The 13,941-nt window shown below is 50.5% G+C and overlaps 1 protein-coding gene across 7 annotated transcripts in view; it reads right to left on the reverse strand.

The window, feature by feature from the left end:
- The window catches only part of TTC7A (tetratricopeptide repeat domain 7A), a 112,084-nt gene that overhangs the window by 62,520 nt on the left and 35,623 nt on the right, over window positions 1-13,941 (reverse strand). For 6 of the 7 annotated variants that reach the window (XM_081264740.1, XM_081264739.1, XM_081264745.1 and 3 more), the window contains 3 exons: window positions 5,500-5,578; window positions 4,545-4,702; window positions 3,968-4,031 (listed from right to left, as the gene is read on the reverse strand). In XM_081264740.1, the coding sequence (XP_081120866.1) occupies window positions 3,968-4,031; window positions 4,545-4,702; window positions 5,500-5,578 (301 nt within the window). Of the gene's footprint in view, window positions 1-3,967; window positions 4,032-4,544; window positions 4,703-5,462; window positions 5,579-13,941 lie in introns of those variants that run through there. The other variant, XM_081264744.1, reaches the window with a different exon arrangement.

Consider the following 13,941-nt stretch of genomic DNA (forward strand, 5'->3'; position numbering starts at 1 on the left):
CAGCAGTAGAGCACTCGCCTCACATGTGTGAGAGACCCTGGGTTCGATCCTCAGCAGCACATAAAAATAAATTAACAAAATAAAGATATTGTGTCCACGTATAACTAAAAAAATTATTAAAAGAAAATCAGACTGGTTTGATATATAGTTCTTGCAAAAACTGGGCATGGTGGTGCATGTCTATAATCCTAGTTACTCAGGAGGCTGAGGCAGAAGGATTGAAAGTTAGGGCCAGCCTGAGCAACTTAGCGAGACCCTGTCCAAATAAAACAAAAATAAAAAGGGTTGGGGATGTAATTCAGTGGAACAACACTTGCCTACCATGAGTGAGGCCCTGTGTTCAATCCCCAGTATTACAAAAATAAACAAAAAACCACCATCATTTGCATTTGGGGTTTAGCTGATGGGGTAATTCTAGTCTGCACTAGATGGGAAGATCCTGGGGACAGGACCGAGAATGGATCATCATTGTTATCTATAGTGCTGAGCATGGTTCAGGTTGTTATAGCTGCTTAAAGATGGATAAATGGCGAATGGGTGGGTGGGTAGATGGATAGATGAATGGTGGGTGGGTATATGTATGTACATATGTGTGTACATATGTATGTATGTATGTATAGAAGAGTGGGTAGAACGGTAGATGAATGAATAGTGGGTAAATGAATTTTAAAATGTTCTTCTGGCCCCCAAATCACAAAACTAAGTCCAAAACACAAACCTTGAATCAGTTATAACTCATATCCCTGCACTTCTGTGAAAGCATTTGCAGTTTCTTTCTTTTTTTTATTTATTTTTGGTACTAGTTATTGAACCCAGGAGCACTCAACCACTAAACCACATCCCCAGCCCCTTTAAAAAATATATTTTATTTAGGAATAGGGTCTGGCTAAGTTGCTTAGGGCCTTGGTAAGTTGCTGAGGCTGGCTTTGAGCTTGTTCTCCCCTGCCTCAGTTTCCCAAGCTGCTGGGATTACTGCCACTACATTTGTAGTTTCTATTTATTTTGTCTCTCAAGAGCTTCCTCATTCATTCTGATCACATATTTATGCGTAACAAAAACCATATCCAAGGCACCAGACCTACGTCCATATCCCACACAGTTACTCCTCTGAGTCCCAAACCACAAACTAGGGTGCTTGCCCAAGAAGCCTGCAAACACCCTCCCCTGGAGCAGCTGCTCTGGTCATCCTGGAAGTGGGGAAGTGATGACAATTATGAGCTGGCTCTGCGGGAACAGCTTTCACTGCAGTGAAAGGAATTCTGCATCATTGGCAGAACCCAAGTAGCAGCCAAGGATGCCAACTGCTTTTCTAGAGGTTTCTCCCCAAGCCTGTCATCTGCAACCAAACCCAGCCAGCATCAAAGAGAGATGAGGAAAATCCCACAGGCACATGAGGCCAGACTGAAGGTGCACGGAGCACAGGTGGGGGGGTGGTCAGCGCAGGAGCCTGGGGAGGGGGCTGTTGGAGTGGAACCCACACCTAGCTCTCTGGCTGATCAAGAAGAAGACTGGAGGGAAGGATGATGTTAAACAAAGGCAGAAGGGAAGGCAAGTCTGGTCTCTGAGAAACAGCTCTGGGCCACAGATGCTAGATTTAGAACAAAAGAAAGGCTTTTGTAGGCGAGATACTAAAGCTAAGTCCATTGACGATGCTCTGCCCCCAAATTCCACATGCCTGACAGGCTGGGTGTGGGCCAGAGGAAACAAACCAGACAACCCTGTGGCAGTGCCTCCTCCCATCACCCTGCAAACTGCTGCAGCCATTTCCCAGGACAGCACCAGCTGTGACCCCTGAGTCTCCTGGCCACCTCGGCCAGACATGTTCCCTATTGCAACACTGGAAAAGAACTGCTTGGAGGGAAGCAGCTATTCAGAAGCATTCACCTGGCTTCAAGCGTGGGCCATATTTTACCAAGAAGGCCGATCTACACTTGGGAAAATTGAGGCAGCTTTAGGTCAGGGGGCAAAATAACCTTAAGGGATCTGGTCCCGGGAGCCCTGATCAAGTCAAATCTACAGAAAGTGGGTGGTTGTGACAGAGCCTTGCCTTGGAGAAATGATAGCCATGGTTACACTGACAATAGCATGTCCCTGTTACAAAGCCCTCACTAAAGACTCGATGCATTCAATCTCCAAAATTACCTCTCTGGACCTTTTATAGATGAAAAAAAAAAAACAAAAAAAAAAACAAGGATCAGAGCAGGTAGCAAGAGACAGAATCAAGATTGAAATCCAGGAGCTCACTCAGGACCTGCACTTTTATAAGGCATTTAGGGAGATGGATGTGGTTTGGATCATGACCACAAGCTTATTAATATGTGACCATGACCAAGAAATATACCTGCCCAGGCACTTAATTTCCTCATCTGTAAAATGGGAACATCTTGGTATTAAACTGAATGTTTCCTGTGAAGGACACACTGCTCTCTTGTGAACATGAGACTTGGCACTTGGCAACTCCATCCCCACATATCTGGCTAACCAGCTAGGTTCCCTCCCCTAAGTAGCACCTACCCACCTCACAAGCACACCTCCAGCATACCCTACAGGATGGCTGGCCAGCTGACACTCCACATCAAATACCCAAAAAATGCCCCTGCATGAGGACTTCTATACCCAAAGTGGACCAGCCTGGTAGAGGAAGGAGTGTCTTTGCCCCATGGTCCATCAACCCTCCTGCCACCTACCTGCCAGGAGAGCTGTGGAACCAGACACAACTCATCATCCAAGTTTCCTAAACAAGCCCTGGCATCGCCCCTCCCGGATGTCCAAAGGAACATTAATTTCTGGTTGTTCGGGGACCCAGATCAAGGGGTCTTGGTTTCTTAACCTCCACCTCTCTTTTTTTGGTACCAGGGATTGAACCCAGGGATGCCCACTGAGCCACATCCCCAGCTCTTTTTATTTTTTATTTTGAGACAGGGTCTCACTAAGTTGCTTAGGGCCTGGCTAAGTTGCTGAGGCTGGCTTTGAACTCGTGAGCCTCCTATCTCAGCCTCCAAAGCTGCTGGGATTACAGGTGTGTGCCACTGAGCCCGACTTAACTTCCATTTCTGCACACTGCTTTCAGATGCATTGTCTTAGAAGACCTATTCCTCAATCTGGTGGTCCTGCCTCACCAGCTCTGATAGACCCAGTTGGAGGACTTGACTCCAGCCAGCCATGGGGACATACATCTCTATATTTGGCTTTTGGGATCCCTGTTTCACCCTTTCCAATTCTCCTTAGACCTGTCCAGTCCATCCTTCATCTCACCACTTCCTAATCATCCAACTATGATGCACTCTCCTTTGTGAAGCCCTGCAAGCACTGACTTATTTTTCCAGAGCATGCATACACAGATACCCTGGATGCTAGAATTATTAACTTCTGTCCTCTCCCTGTCATTAAAACGTAAGCTCCCACAGGGGCACTGACTTTTCTCTCTTTTGGTTGTTGCAACTACTCTGGTATCTAGGCACAAGGCAAGTAGTCAAGAATTGTTGCATGAACACATGAGTTAAGGCCACACTTACCTCTGAGTTACTGTCATCTATCTTATAGGGAAGAGGCTGAGAAAGAGAGAGATTTGCCCCTGGCCCTCAGTTAACAAGGACAGAGCTGTAACCTGAACCCAGGCTTCCTGCCTCCAAGGCACATGCTCCTCCTGCTCCCACCTACAGCGCTCCTGTGTCTGTCACAGCACTCAGCGTCCTGCTGAGTGTAATAATCACCTTTTGCAACCCCAGAGGAGGGGAAGTGCATTTAGTCCCTACCCCTTTGGGGACAGGCCTCCCAATGCAGCCTGTGCAGCCAAACATAAGCCTAAGAAGCTAGACTCACATTCCTTACGAGGAGCAGGGCCAAGATGCTCCCTCATAGGTGCATCCCTGGGAGGCAGAGTTTGGCCAGGTCATGGGTGACCTGTGCCTAAGCTCCACGAGGCCCACCCCAGGATCAGAGGCCCCAAGAGGTGCCCGGAGCTTACCATGGACTCACTGATGAGCAGCAACAGGAGGGCCTCCTCGATGTTATCCTTGGGGCAGTAGAGGCTGAAAGATAAACAGCAGTCCTGGCTCCAGCCCAGCCCTCACCAATGGTCTGACCCACCATGCAACCTTCTGCCCTGAGTGAGCACCAGCCTGGTAAGGTGACCCTCTCCTGCATAATTCACAGGAACCAGATACCACGTGCAGCTCTTTAACGTGCCCCAGTTATGGATCTGAAAGACCACAGGAGACCTGGCCCTTCCAGCCCCCCGCACTGCACTGCCTGAAGCAGCTGGGCGAGGAAGAAGCTCTTCCTATTGGCCCCAGACCCCATCTATATTGGCACAAATAAGAAAGGCATGTGTCAAAAGCAAGAGTATCAGGAAGGCAGATCATGTGTTTGGCTTCTGGGCCTTCTAGATTCTCCCTGCATCCACCCATGTCTCTAAAGAGCCTGCCTGGCCCTGTGCAGGGGAGAGGCTGGGAGGGAGCAGGGCAGAGTGAAGAGCTGCCAGTGCAAACAGACCCTGTGCACAGTGGGAGAGTGGTGTGGTCCAGCAGAGGAGTTGAACTCACTTGTCCCCTTCATAGAGGTGAGGTTTCCGCAGGGTCTGTGTGACGAAGGAATTCTCCTCCTTGCTCATGAACTCAGGCAGAGGGTGGGACAGGGGGCTCCAGTAGCACTCCTCACTCAGGGAGTGCAGCAAGACCCCCGCCAGGTGCTTGGCAGCCATCTGGCAGAAAGGAAGGAACTCAGACCTGGGCACATGGGCTCTCCCTTGGCTCACCTCGATGGCCCTCCGCCCACCGTCCAGCCAATCTGCCCGACTTGCAGTGCGCTGCCCCTCCACTCCTCAGGGGCCCCCTGGCTTGGGTCAGTCCCTCCAGCACTGAGGCTGTCTCCACCCCTTCCTTTGGCTTTGGGTAGCTCTCCTGCATCTTTTCTCTCCTCTCCTAGACTAGGTGTTCGTTTTCTCCTTCTCCTGACCCCAGGGAGCCCAGCGCAGCTCTGAGCACCCTGGAAGCCCTTATAAGAGGTGGAGAAGGATAGGAGGCCACAGGTTCAGGCAGCCTCTCTACTAGAAGCCAGGCTGTGATTCTGACAGGTGATCAAACATTTTAGTGGAGCAGCTGTGGTTATGACTTTAGAGGAATTAAGGCCAAAGAAGGCAGGCCTGAGTCAGGGCAAGAAAGCAAAGTCAAGGACATTTGTTAGAACACAAATTCCTAAGAATTACTAATATGGCCTTGCTAGGACAGTTTTGCGGGGGGTAGCATGGCACTAGATTTTAACTCTCATTCAGTGCTCGGGCTATTACCCGGCTCTGGTGAGAGGATAGGAAGGTGCTTCTCGGGATCAGTGGGAAGAGGATGAGATTGATTAATAATATCTGCCATGAGCAGGAGCAGGTAGGCACCTTGCACATGACACACTGCCATCCCTGGTTCAGGGGCTGCCTGCTAGCACTTCTGTTGTCTCCCACTGAAACTGACCCCTGGAAAAAACAGCCAGAGCCAGCAGCCACGTTACCACTTTGAAGTTCTGTGTTGCTTTGGTCTCCACAGTCCGCAGAACCTCCCGGAGTTCCCTCATGCCCTTCACAATGTTCCTGGAGAGAGGGAGACAGAAGCAGGGTCATTACCAGCCTCAGTCCCTCGGATATTCTCATCAAGCCTATAGATCCAGGGAGGAGCCTACCTGCTTGAGTTCCCTTTGAGTACCTCCAGTTACTGGCACGAAAGGTCAGAGTTGGAACTCTAGGCCCCTGGAGGCCTTGGACATCAACGAGCAAAGAGGAAAGAGGTTCCTTCTCTCCCGAAGCCCCCAGAAACTTGGGGTTCTGGTTCACCACCAAAAGGATTCCAAGGCTGAGTACTACAAACAAGGTGTCACCTTGGCCCAGGTGCCTTTGGATTGTCAGACTCAATTCTGCATCTCTACCTGCTGTATCTTGTCCACGCTACAACCTGTCTTCACTTCTGCATCTGCATCACCAGGCCCGGGCTAGCCCATCTCACCTTGGGCCTGATAGCCACGCCAGCCAGGACACTCCCTCTGTTCAGCCCTCTGTGCCCTGACATGGTTTTTAGAGTTTAACAGTGTGACCCACAGTGAGAAGGACACCTCTCATCACAGTCTTGTGTTCCCACAGGCTTTCTTCGCTTGACACTGAAGTTCCTCGGCACCATACCTATCTCCTCTATGCGCAGTCGACTGTGATATCTTCTATTTTACCCCCATCCCCACTCTGCTTTTTAAACTGTTGGCTGCATTCCACACCTATCCACCTTGCAAACCACCAATGTGTTGTGTCCTGCAGTTTGAAAACGCCTCCCAGCACCCCTGGAGTATCTGGATGGCACATAGAGGCCATCTGCCTCCTCCTCTGGCTAGCCTCCCCTGCAGTCCCCAGTCTAGGCCTTCAACACAGCCTCCTGGGACTGTCATGGCACCCCTCCCATCTTCCCCACCTCAGCTCCCACCGCAGTTCTCAGCGTCAAGTGTTGGCAATGGCTTCTCCACAGCCTTTCCCTATACGAGCCTTCAGAAACTAGTTCCAGAATCACTTCCTCCCACCAAGGCCTCCCAGGTTGCTCCCCAAGCCTGCATCACCTGGCTGTTAACTCCTCTTCTGAAGTAACTACAGAACCTTGAGGTCATTGCAGGTCTGACCCTAGCACACTGTGGCCTCCTGAGGGTGGTGTCCAGGTCCCATGAGGTACTGAAGTCCAGCTCTGTCAGAACTCCTGCTCGCAGCCTGTGCTCAGGTGGGAGAAGCATGACCCTGCTCACCTGCTCAGAGGGTTCCCTGATCACACCACAAAGGGAAAGCAGGGGCTGCCAGTCCAGCAAACACAGGATTATTTCCCATTATCTGTTCATCACTAGTATCATTTATGTAAAAGTTAGATATCACTGTGTCGACTGTGATATCTTCTATTTTACTCCTACACAAAAGAGCCAAAGCTGGTCAAAGTTGGGGCGAGCCCCTCAACTCTCTCAGATTCCTGAGGGGCTTGGGGTCTAAGAACTATAGAAGGGTAAGTTTGCAGATCCAAGCCCTTTGCCTTCAGGGAAGCGCTGGCTTCAGACAAGAAAAAAATATGCAAACGACTAACATGATAAATGGCTCTATTCTCAGCCTTATTTTTAGGACTGAGAATGGATATGATGATCCCTGGGGTAGGGGCAGGGGCAGGGACAGGGTCATGATCTTACCCAAACTGCCTGTGCTCCGAAGAACCAGGAGAGGTGAGCAGGAAAGGGGACATTAACCTTAGAAACAGCTCACGACCATGTGCTGCTACAGACAGCCGTGTGGCCCAAGGAGCGGGTTGGCGTCTGGGGGCTTCAGTCTCCCTGTCTAGAAAACAAGGACTTCTTCTGTCTGCATGCCTCCGCAGTCACAATTTTCCCATTATCTGTTCATCACTAGTATCATTTATGTAATACTTTATACCTTCTTTCTTTTTACTTCAGAATATATATTTCACCTTAACCAAAAATACCTGAAATCATGACTTTGTTGTACGGGTTTTTATTTATTTATGAGGCCCTGGGTTCAATCCCCAATAGATATTAAAGTACAGAAATTACTGGGGATCGAACCCAGGGCCTCATGCATTCTAAGCAAGGGCTCTACCACTAACTTACATCACCGACCCTACAGAGTTGTTTTTTAAAAGTTAGTGTCTATCACTTAAAATCATCAGAGGTACCTGTCCCACACTCTGAGAAAATTTACATAAGAGGTTCTCAAAGTGTGGTCCCTGGACTAACAACATTAGTAATGTCCCAGGAACTTGTTGGAAAAGCAACTTGGGGTCTATCAAGTCTCCAGGGGGTTCTGATGGGACACTCAAGCTTGAGAACCACTGGCTTAGATGATTCCCAGCGTCCTCTAGTTCTCCTTGTCTAAGAAGCCAGTTTTCAGAAGGGACAATCTGACGGGAAACCCGAGCTTTGCAGCCAGATGCCACATCTACACTCTTAGAGACATGAGGTGGCTTCTCTGAGTCCTAGATCCTGTCTGTAGGAGGATTCCCCATTTCCTCATAGAAAAATGTCAGGAAGATGATGAATGCAAAGCCCCAGCACCCCCAAGCATGTGGGAGGGGCTCACTAAATATTATTTTCCTTTCTCCTAATTTGTATTTTAAAGATTATATTATGGATGTTTTAACTTTTATTATTTTTCCAGGAAGCTCAGGAGCTAATGACTGCCATGTGGGTGGGGAAGTGCCTGGTTCCTGAGGGAATCCCCCAGCTGTGTGTCCATCTGTCTCCTACTAGTCCTGGCCCCATAGGGGACCATAAGAGGATTCCCTGGTAGATGAACCAAGAGCAGGGACAGGCCTGGGGGCCCCCACAAGCCTGAAGAGGACAAGTTGGCAGTAGAGGTCCTTCAACCCCATGGAGGCCATCAGTCCCAGAAGCCAGAGATGGACAGTAGGCCACAGGCCAGGCCTAGTCAGCTGTAGGGACAGGGTGGCACTAGCCACCACAAGGGGAAAGAATAAAGACAGACTGCAGAAGCTCCCAGCCAAGAGGGAAAAAGGCTGGTCATGGGAACCCAGTCCACGGGATAGCAACGCCAGGCAACTGGGTCAAATAGCCACGGGCTGAGGCAGACTGTCCCTGAGGCTGCCCAGGGCCCTGTGGTCCAGAAGACGCCAGCAGTTCCCTGGCCCTCGGGTGATTTTCCACTCTGTGGGCTACCTGCCAGCCTCCTCCTTGGCAGCCTGGCCCAGGCTGCTACCGGAGGCTGGAGCCAAGGGTGACTACAGCCTCTTCTTCCCGCTCTACTGCAAGGACCAGCTTCTCTCAGCCACTACCAGGAGATCCCAGCCTTAGTCCTTACACTAGCCTCACCCCTGAACCAGCAGACTGGCACCACCTGGGGGCTGAGGGAGGGGATGCTGACTCCCTTTCAAAATGCACAAGATCCTGTTTCCCAAAAGTTGTGTCTCATTATTTTTAAACTTACAAGGGATTTTGGCATCTAAATAAGCTCCCGAGAATTCTACAGCAAAGCAAACCATCACCCTGGGGCATGTTTTGAGCAAATCCCAGTTTTTGTTGAATAGCCTTAAAGAGAAAACACACACACACACACACACACACACACACACACACACACACAGACACACACACACACACAGGTTCCAATGGCCAGGGTCGCATGGGGGAGATGCGAGATCCCAGCCCACACCGCCCTGTTCTGCAACACTGGGAATGCGCCCTGCCTCAGCTTACCCCTCTGAGAAACAAGAAACCAGAAGGGGCTTCTCAAGCACCCCAGATGGCCACCAGCCTGAGCAATCCCAGCCCAGGCCTAAAGCTGCCTGTGCCAGGTGGAGCCGGGGCTTTTCCGAGCATTTCTGGCTGCCTTGTGAGAGGGCAGCTTGAAAGATCTCTTTGTTCTTGTCTCTCCCGCTGACCTTTCTGAGCCAAGCTGCCCACTTTTAACAATATCCAAACAGGGCCTCAAACAAATCCTGGCCCAGAAACAGGCTGCGTGGGGAGAAGCCAGGAAGCCGTTTATTCCAACTAAAGTAAAGCCTGACTGCTCAGAGCAGAGAGAGAGAGAGAGAGAGAGAGAGAGAGAGAGAGAGAGAGATAGGTATATGCGTGATGGATCGAGGACAACAGTTCAGGGAGACTTCCAAGTGGGACTGCAAGGGGGTGGCCCACTCCTCTAGTCCTGTGGCCAGCAGCAGGTGGTGGTGTGCATTTTCCAAAGCCCTTCCCCTTGTTTAGTCTTTGTGGTTTCTTTTGAAGTGAGAGAGGCCAGCAGGCCCCATTATTCCAGCACAAGTGCAAAAGGTTTTGGTATAAAGAAGGCCTCCAAGAAATTGTGGCTGAATAAACAAATCCCCTCTCCCAGTGGGGAAAGTCAAGCCTGGACAGTGCCTCCTTCACAGGTCATCACCTTTGGCAATGGCAGTGGTGGGCTTACAGCAGCCACCAAGGGCTCAGATTTTCCTTCTTTTTAACCTGGAAACCCCTGAAATGTGTTTCCACCTGGAACACTTCCACTCTCCCTTCCTGGCCATTGAACTCCAGAACTTCTGGGACTTAACTTAATCTGCAAAGTCTTTAAAAAGTGCCCACTGCATACCTAGGTACCTGGTCATCAGCCCCATTGGCAAGAGGCAGTCAGTAAATACTTGTGGAATAAATTAAGAGTGAACAAGTGGATGAATATCTTGTGTGTGGCCTTGCATGCCAGCAGCCCACAGTCTTGTTAAGTTGGCCGTGCTCCTGATTTACCTGGAGCTCAGCAAAAGGTTTTGCACACAGTGAGTGCCTGATGAAGTTTTGCTGAAGGGGATTGCTTTGATTTGAAACAGAGGAGAAATGACATGGAATTAATCACTGAAAGGGATCTAAACAGATGCTGGTGTACATGACCCCAACCAGAAGCCCCTACCAGAAGTTAGCATTTCAGGACTGGATCATGTGTAAGAGGTTTTTGGTCAAAGACCCAGAAGAGTGAGCATAGCCAGTTGGCAGATCCCAAAAGCTGGAGGGTTGAACTTCGAGACAAGGTTAGGTGAAGTTCAATGGTTAGCAAGTTGTACACTTCTGCCAGAGATCTAAATCACTTTTTTCAAAAACTAAAATTCTTCAGCTCTAGCCTTAGAATAAGGCTGTGCTCAGGATGAGCCCAGGACTGAGGATGCCCAGGACTGAGGAGGCCTAGGCAATGGGCTCTTCCTTCCCAGTGAGGTAGAGGATGGGCAGCAGTTAGGGTCAGGTGAGTGCAAACCATAAGTAAAGAGTGTGCATTAAGAGAGGCTGGGATGGGCCCTGGAGGTCTCCCTACGACCCTAAGCATGGTACAGAACACAGGGACTCAGCACAGGTTTCACTGTTGGGTGATTCTTGTCCTTAACTCCCCTGAGAACAATCCATCTCCTGCCCTCCCTTGGCCCTGCATGCACTGGTGGCTGCTGAGAATAAGACAAAATTACTGCTTATTGAACACACTCTCACAGGGGTCCACCAAACAGCAGGCTGGGTTTCCAAACACACTTCCCCACTTTCCCACTCATTGCCAAGTGCAGAAGGTGCAAGCTCATGCACGCGTGTGCACGTGCGCGTGCGCGCGCGCGCGCGCACACACACACACACACACACACACACACACACACACACCAGGGAAAAGAAGAATGTACAACTGCTAGTCCCAGGAAGCTGCCTTAGAAAACACATTCACTCCCTTCTCTGTTGTTTGGTTTGGGTACAGTGAGCACATGTTGCTTTACTAATTAAAAAAAAAAAAAAGTTTTTTTTTAAAGAACAAGCATAAAACATATTGCCTACCTGGTTCAAGGCACACGGCCCACGCACACCACAACCCTGCAGAGAATGGGTGTAGGCAGAAGGGAGGGGAAAAAAATGGAGAAAGGGCCCTTTGCCTAGGATGGGTGAAGGAGCAGAGTCAGCTCACGGCCCTGTTCTTGGCAGATGCCCAGGCATTCAGTCCTAGTGAGGTCAGAGTCACTGACAGGACAAACTACCTCCCTGGCATTTCACTATGGCACATCCCTCCTTCCCCTCCCAGCCCCCTGCTGCCCCACCCCTGGAGCTGTTTCATGCAGGTGAACCAAGATGGGTCCAGCTGCCATTACCCCCGTGTCCCCCTGCCTGGTGACACAACAGAAGGGTGCTCCCTCCTGTCAGTCCTGCCCACAGAACTGCCTGGAGTGAGGTTCCAACCAGAGTCCATGGCTGCCCCCTAGTGGCAGCAAGGGAAAGTGAACCCTCCAGGTTTCCCAACCCCCACCCTTTGCATGAGGGCCTCCCAATTCCTGACTGTTCCTTCAGGTCAGCCCTTTGAGATTTAACTCAGTTAGGAACCTTGTCATCACCCACAGAGTAGTGGGTAGGAGTCATCTGCAGAAATTAACTGCTGGATCGATAGCGCAAGGCCCCTGGAAGAAGTTAATAGCCCTCAGTCACACTGACTGAGCCACGGGGCAGCAGCCCCTGACTTAGCCAGCGTGAGGGGAGCTCAGACTACAAGGGAAGCTGTGTGGCTCAGGCACATGCCAGTCACTCTGCACGAGGGACAAGACCATGCTCTTGAAATTCTGTCAAATCCTCCACAGGAGGGCCATGGCTGGATGCTGGGGCAGACACTGCTGGTGGCCTGCAGGCCCCATCCTGGACCCACCAGACACCTGGGGAATGAGCTGAGGCTCCACCATCTCCCTTCCCTTAGCAGCACCTTAGCCCCATCTCCACCTTGTCTGGCTCCTCAGGTGAATCCAAGTCACCTCTGGGGCCCACCCAGTCCCAGGTACACCTCCCCCTCCCTGCCTTCTTTTCTTCCCCTGTCTGAACTTCTTTGCTGTAGGTCCCCCTGGGACCTATCCTGTTCACAGCTCCACCACAAGGGCACAAATCGGGCACTTGGGGCTGCTGGGGAGCGAACTGCTCAGCTGTCCTCTGGCCTTTCTCCCTTCAGTCCTCATCTCCCACGGGCTGTAAGCTCCCGCTGCAGGAGGGCTTTCTTTCACCTTCTCAAATACCCCAAGAGCCCAGATGGGCAGGGGTGCAATTAAACCAGCAGGAAGTGACACCACAGTCTTTAAAAGTCTTGCCAGGGCTGCCCTGGAGAGGTCAGGTGTCTGGGACCCAGCCTATCCCTCAATGTCTGCTTCTAGAAGCTGAGACAGTGCAGTCCCTCTGATGCCAGGACATTTGTCAGTGTCTGGAGACATTTTTGGTTATCATGCTTGGAGATCAGGGTACTCTGGCATCTGACAGATGAGGGTCAGAGATGTTGACAGAACCTACAGTGGCTAGGACAGCCCTGCATGAAGAGTTCTCAGGCTCGAAATACCAACAGTGCTGAGGCTGAGAAGCTCCGGTCTAAGGAGACTTTATATTTAACTTCCTAGTAACAACAAATGTGGAAGAAAAATACCAGAACTGGTGATTCCACTGGGAAGATATAACTTTCACCACAGGACAATAACATGCCATTACAAGAGCTCACTGATGTAGCCCTACTGGGAGCAGGTAGTAGGCTGGGCCAGGTCTATGTAGTGAGCAAGGCCTTGGGTCACAGGGCTGGACAGACCCAAATCCAGTGCCTGGCTGCCTGGCTCCCTGGCTCTGCGATTTTGAGTAAATTACTCCATTTCTCCTTTCCTCGGTCAAATAGGGACTGTATCAGATCCTGCCTCATAGAATTACCTAGAAAAGCACTGCAGAAAGTACTCCACAAACATTAGCTACTATTATGAGGAAAGGGTTCAGAGAAGCTATTTACAGCCTAGCCAGGCAGCACAGGGCATTGTAACCCCTGTTTTATATATCCGTCACATTCTGGGCCCACCTGTGGGCTGGATAGGACCACAGGAAACAGACAGAAGGGCTGAATAACTGCCACGTGTCCTGGGGACTGCCACTCACATTCAGAGACTTTAAATGTTTGGGCTGTTTACTTGGAAAGAAATGATGATTAATTTCCATTCCTCTGTATGTGCTGCGGTTGTGGTGGGTGGGGTGGAGCCAGTTTCTTGGCTTTCAAGACTGAAATGTGTGCTTGAGGAAGAAAAAGGATGAAGGGAACAGAAAAGCAACTGAAATTACTTAGGCTTTTATAGGGGCATGGGTTAATGCCCCTGCCCACGGCTGGCACCTCAAGTGTGTGTGTGTGTGTGTGTGTGTGTGACACACACACACACACACACACACACACACACACACAGACTCCCAGCTCTCCCACACAGCCTGAGTGTACAGAATGAATCAAGAGGAAACAGGCGGTGTCTAGGAGGGAGGGCTGGCAGAGGAGCCGTCCTTTGAAAATGGTGACTCAGGGTCACAGAGGCAAAGAGAGAATGGAGCCTGTGTCCCAAAGATCCATTCATAGGCCCCAGCCACCACCAGGGCCCTGTCTCTCCCCACACACCCCTCAGGATGGCCAAACTTCTCTTCCACACCCAAAACGTT

Source organism: Spermophilus citellus (genome assembly GCF_964194105.1).
Source record: "Spermophilus citellus genome assembly, chromosome: 13".
Taxonomy (NCBI): Eukaryota; Metazoa; Chordata; class Mammalia; order Rodentia; family Sciuridae; genus Spermophilus; species Spermophilus citellus.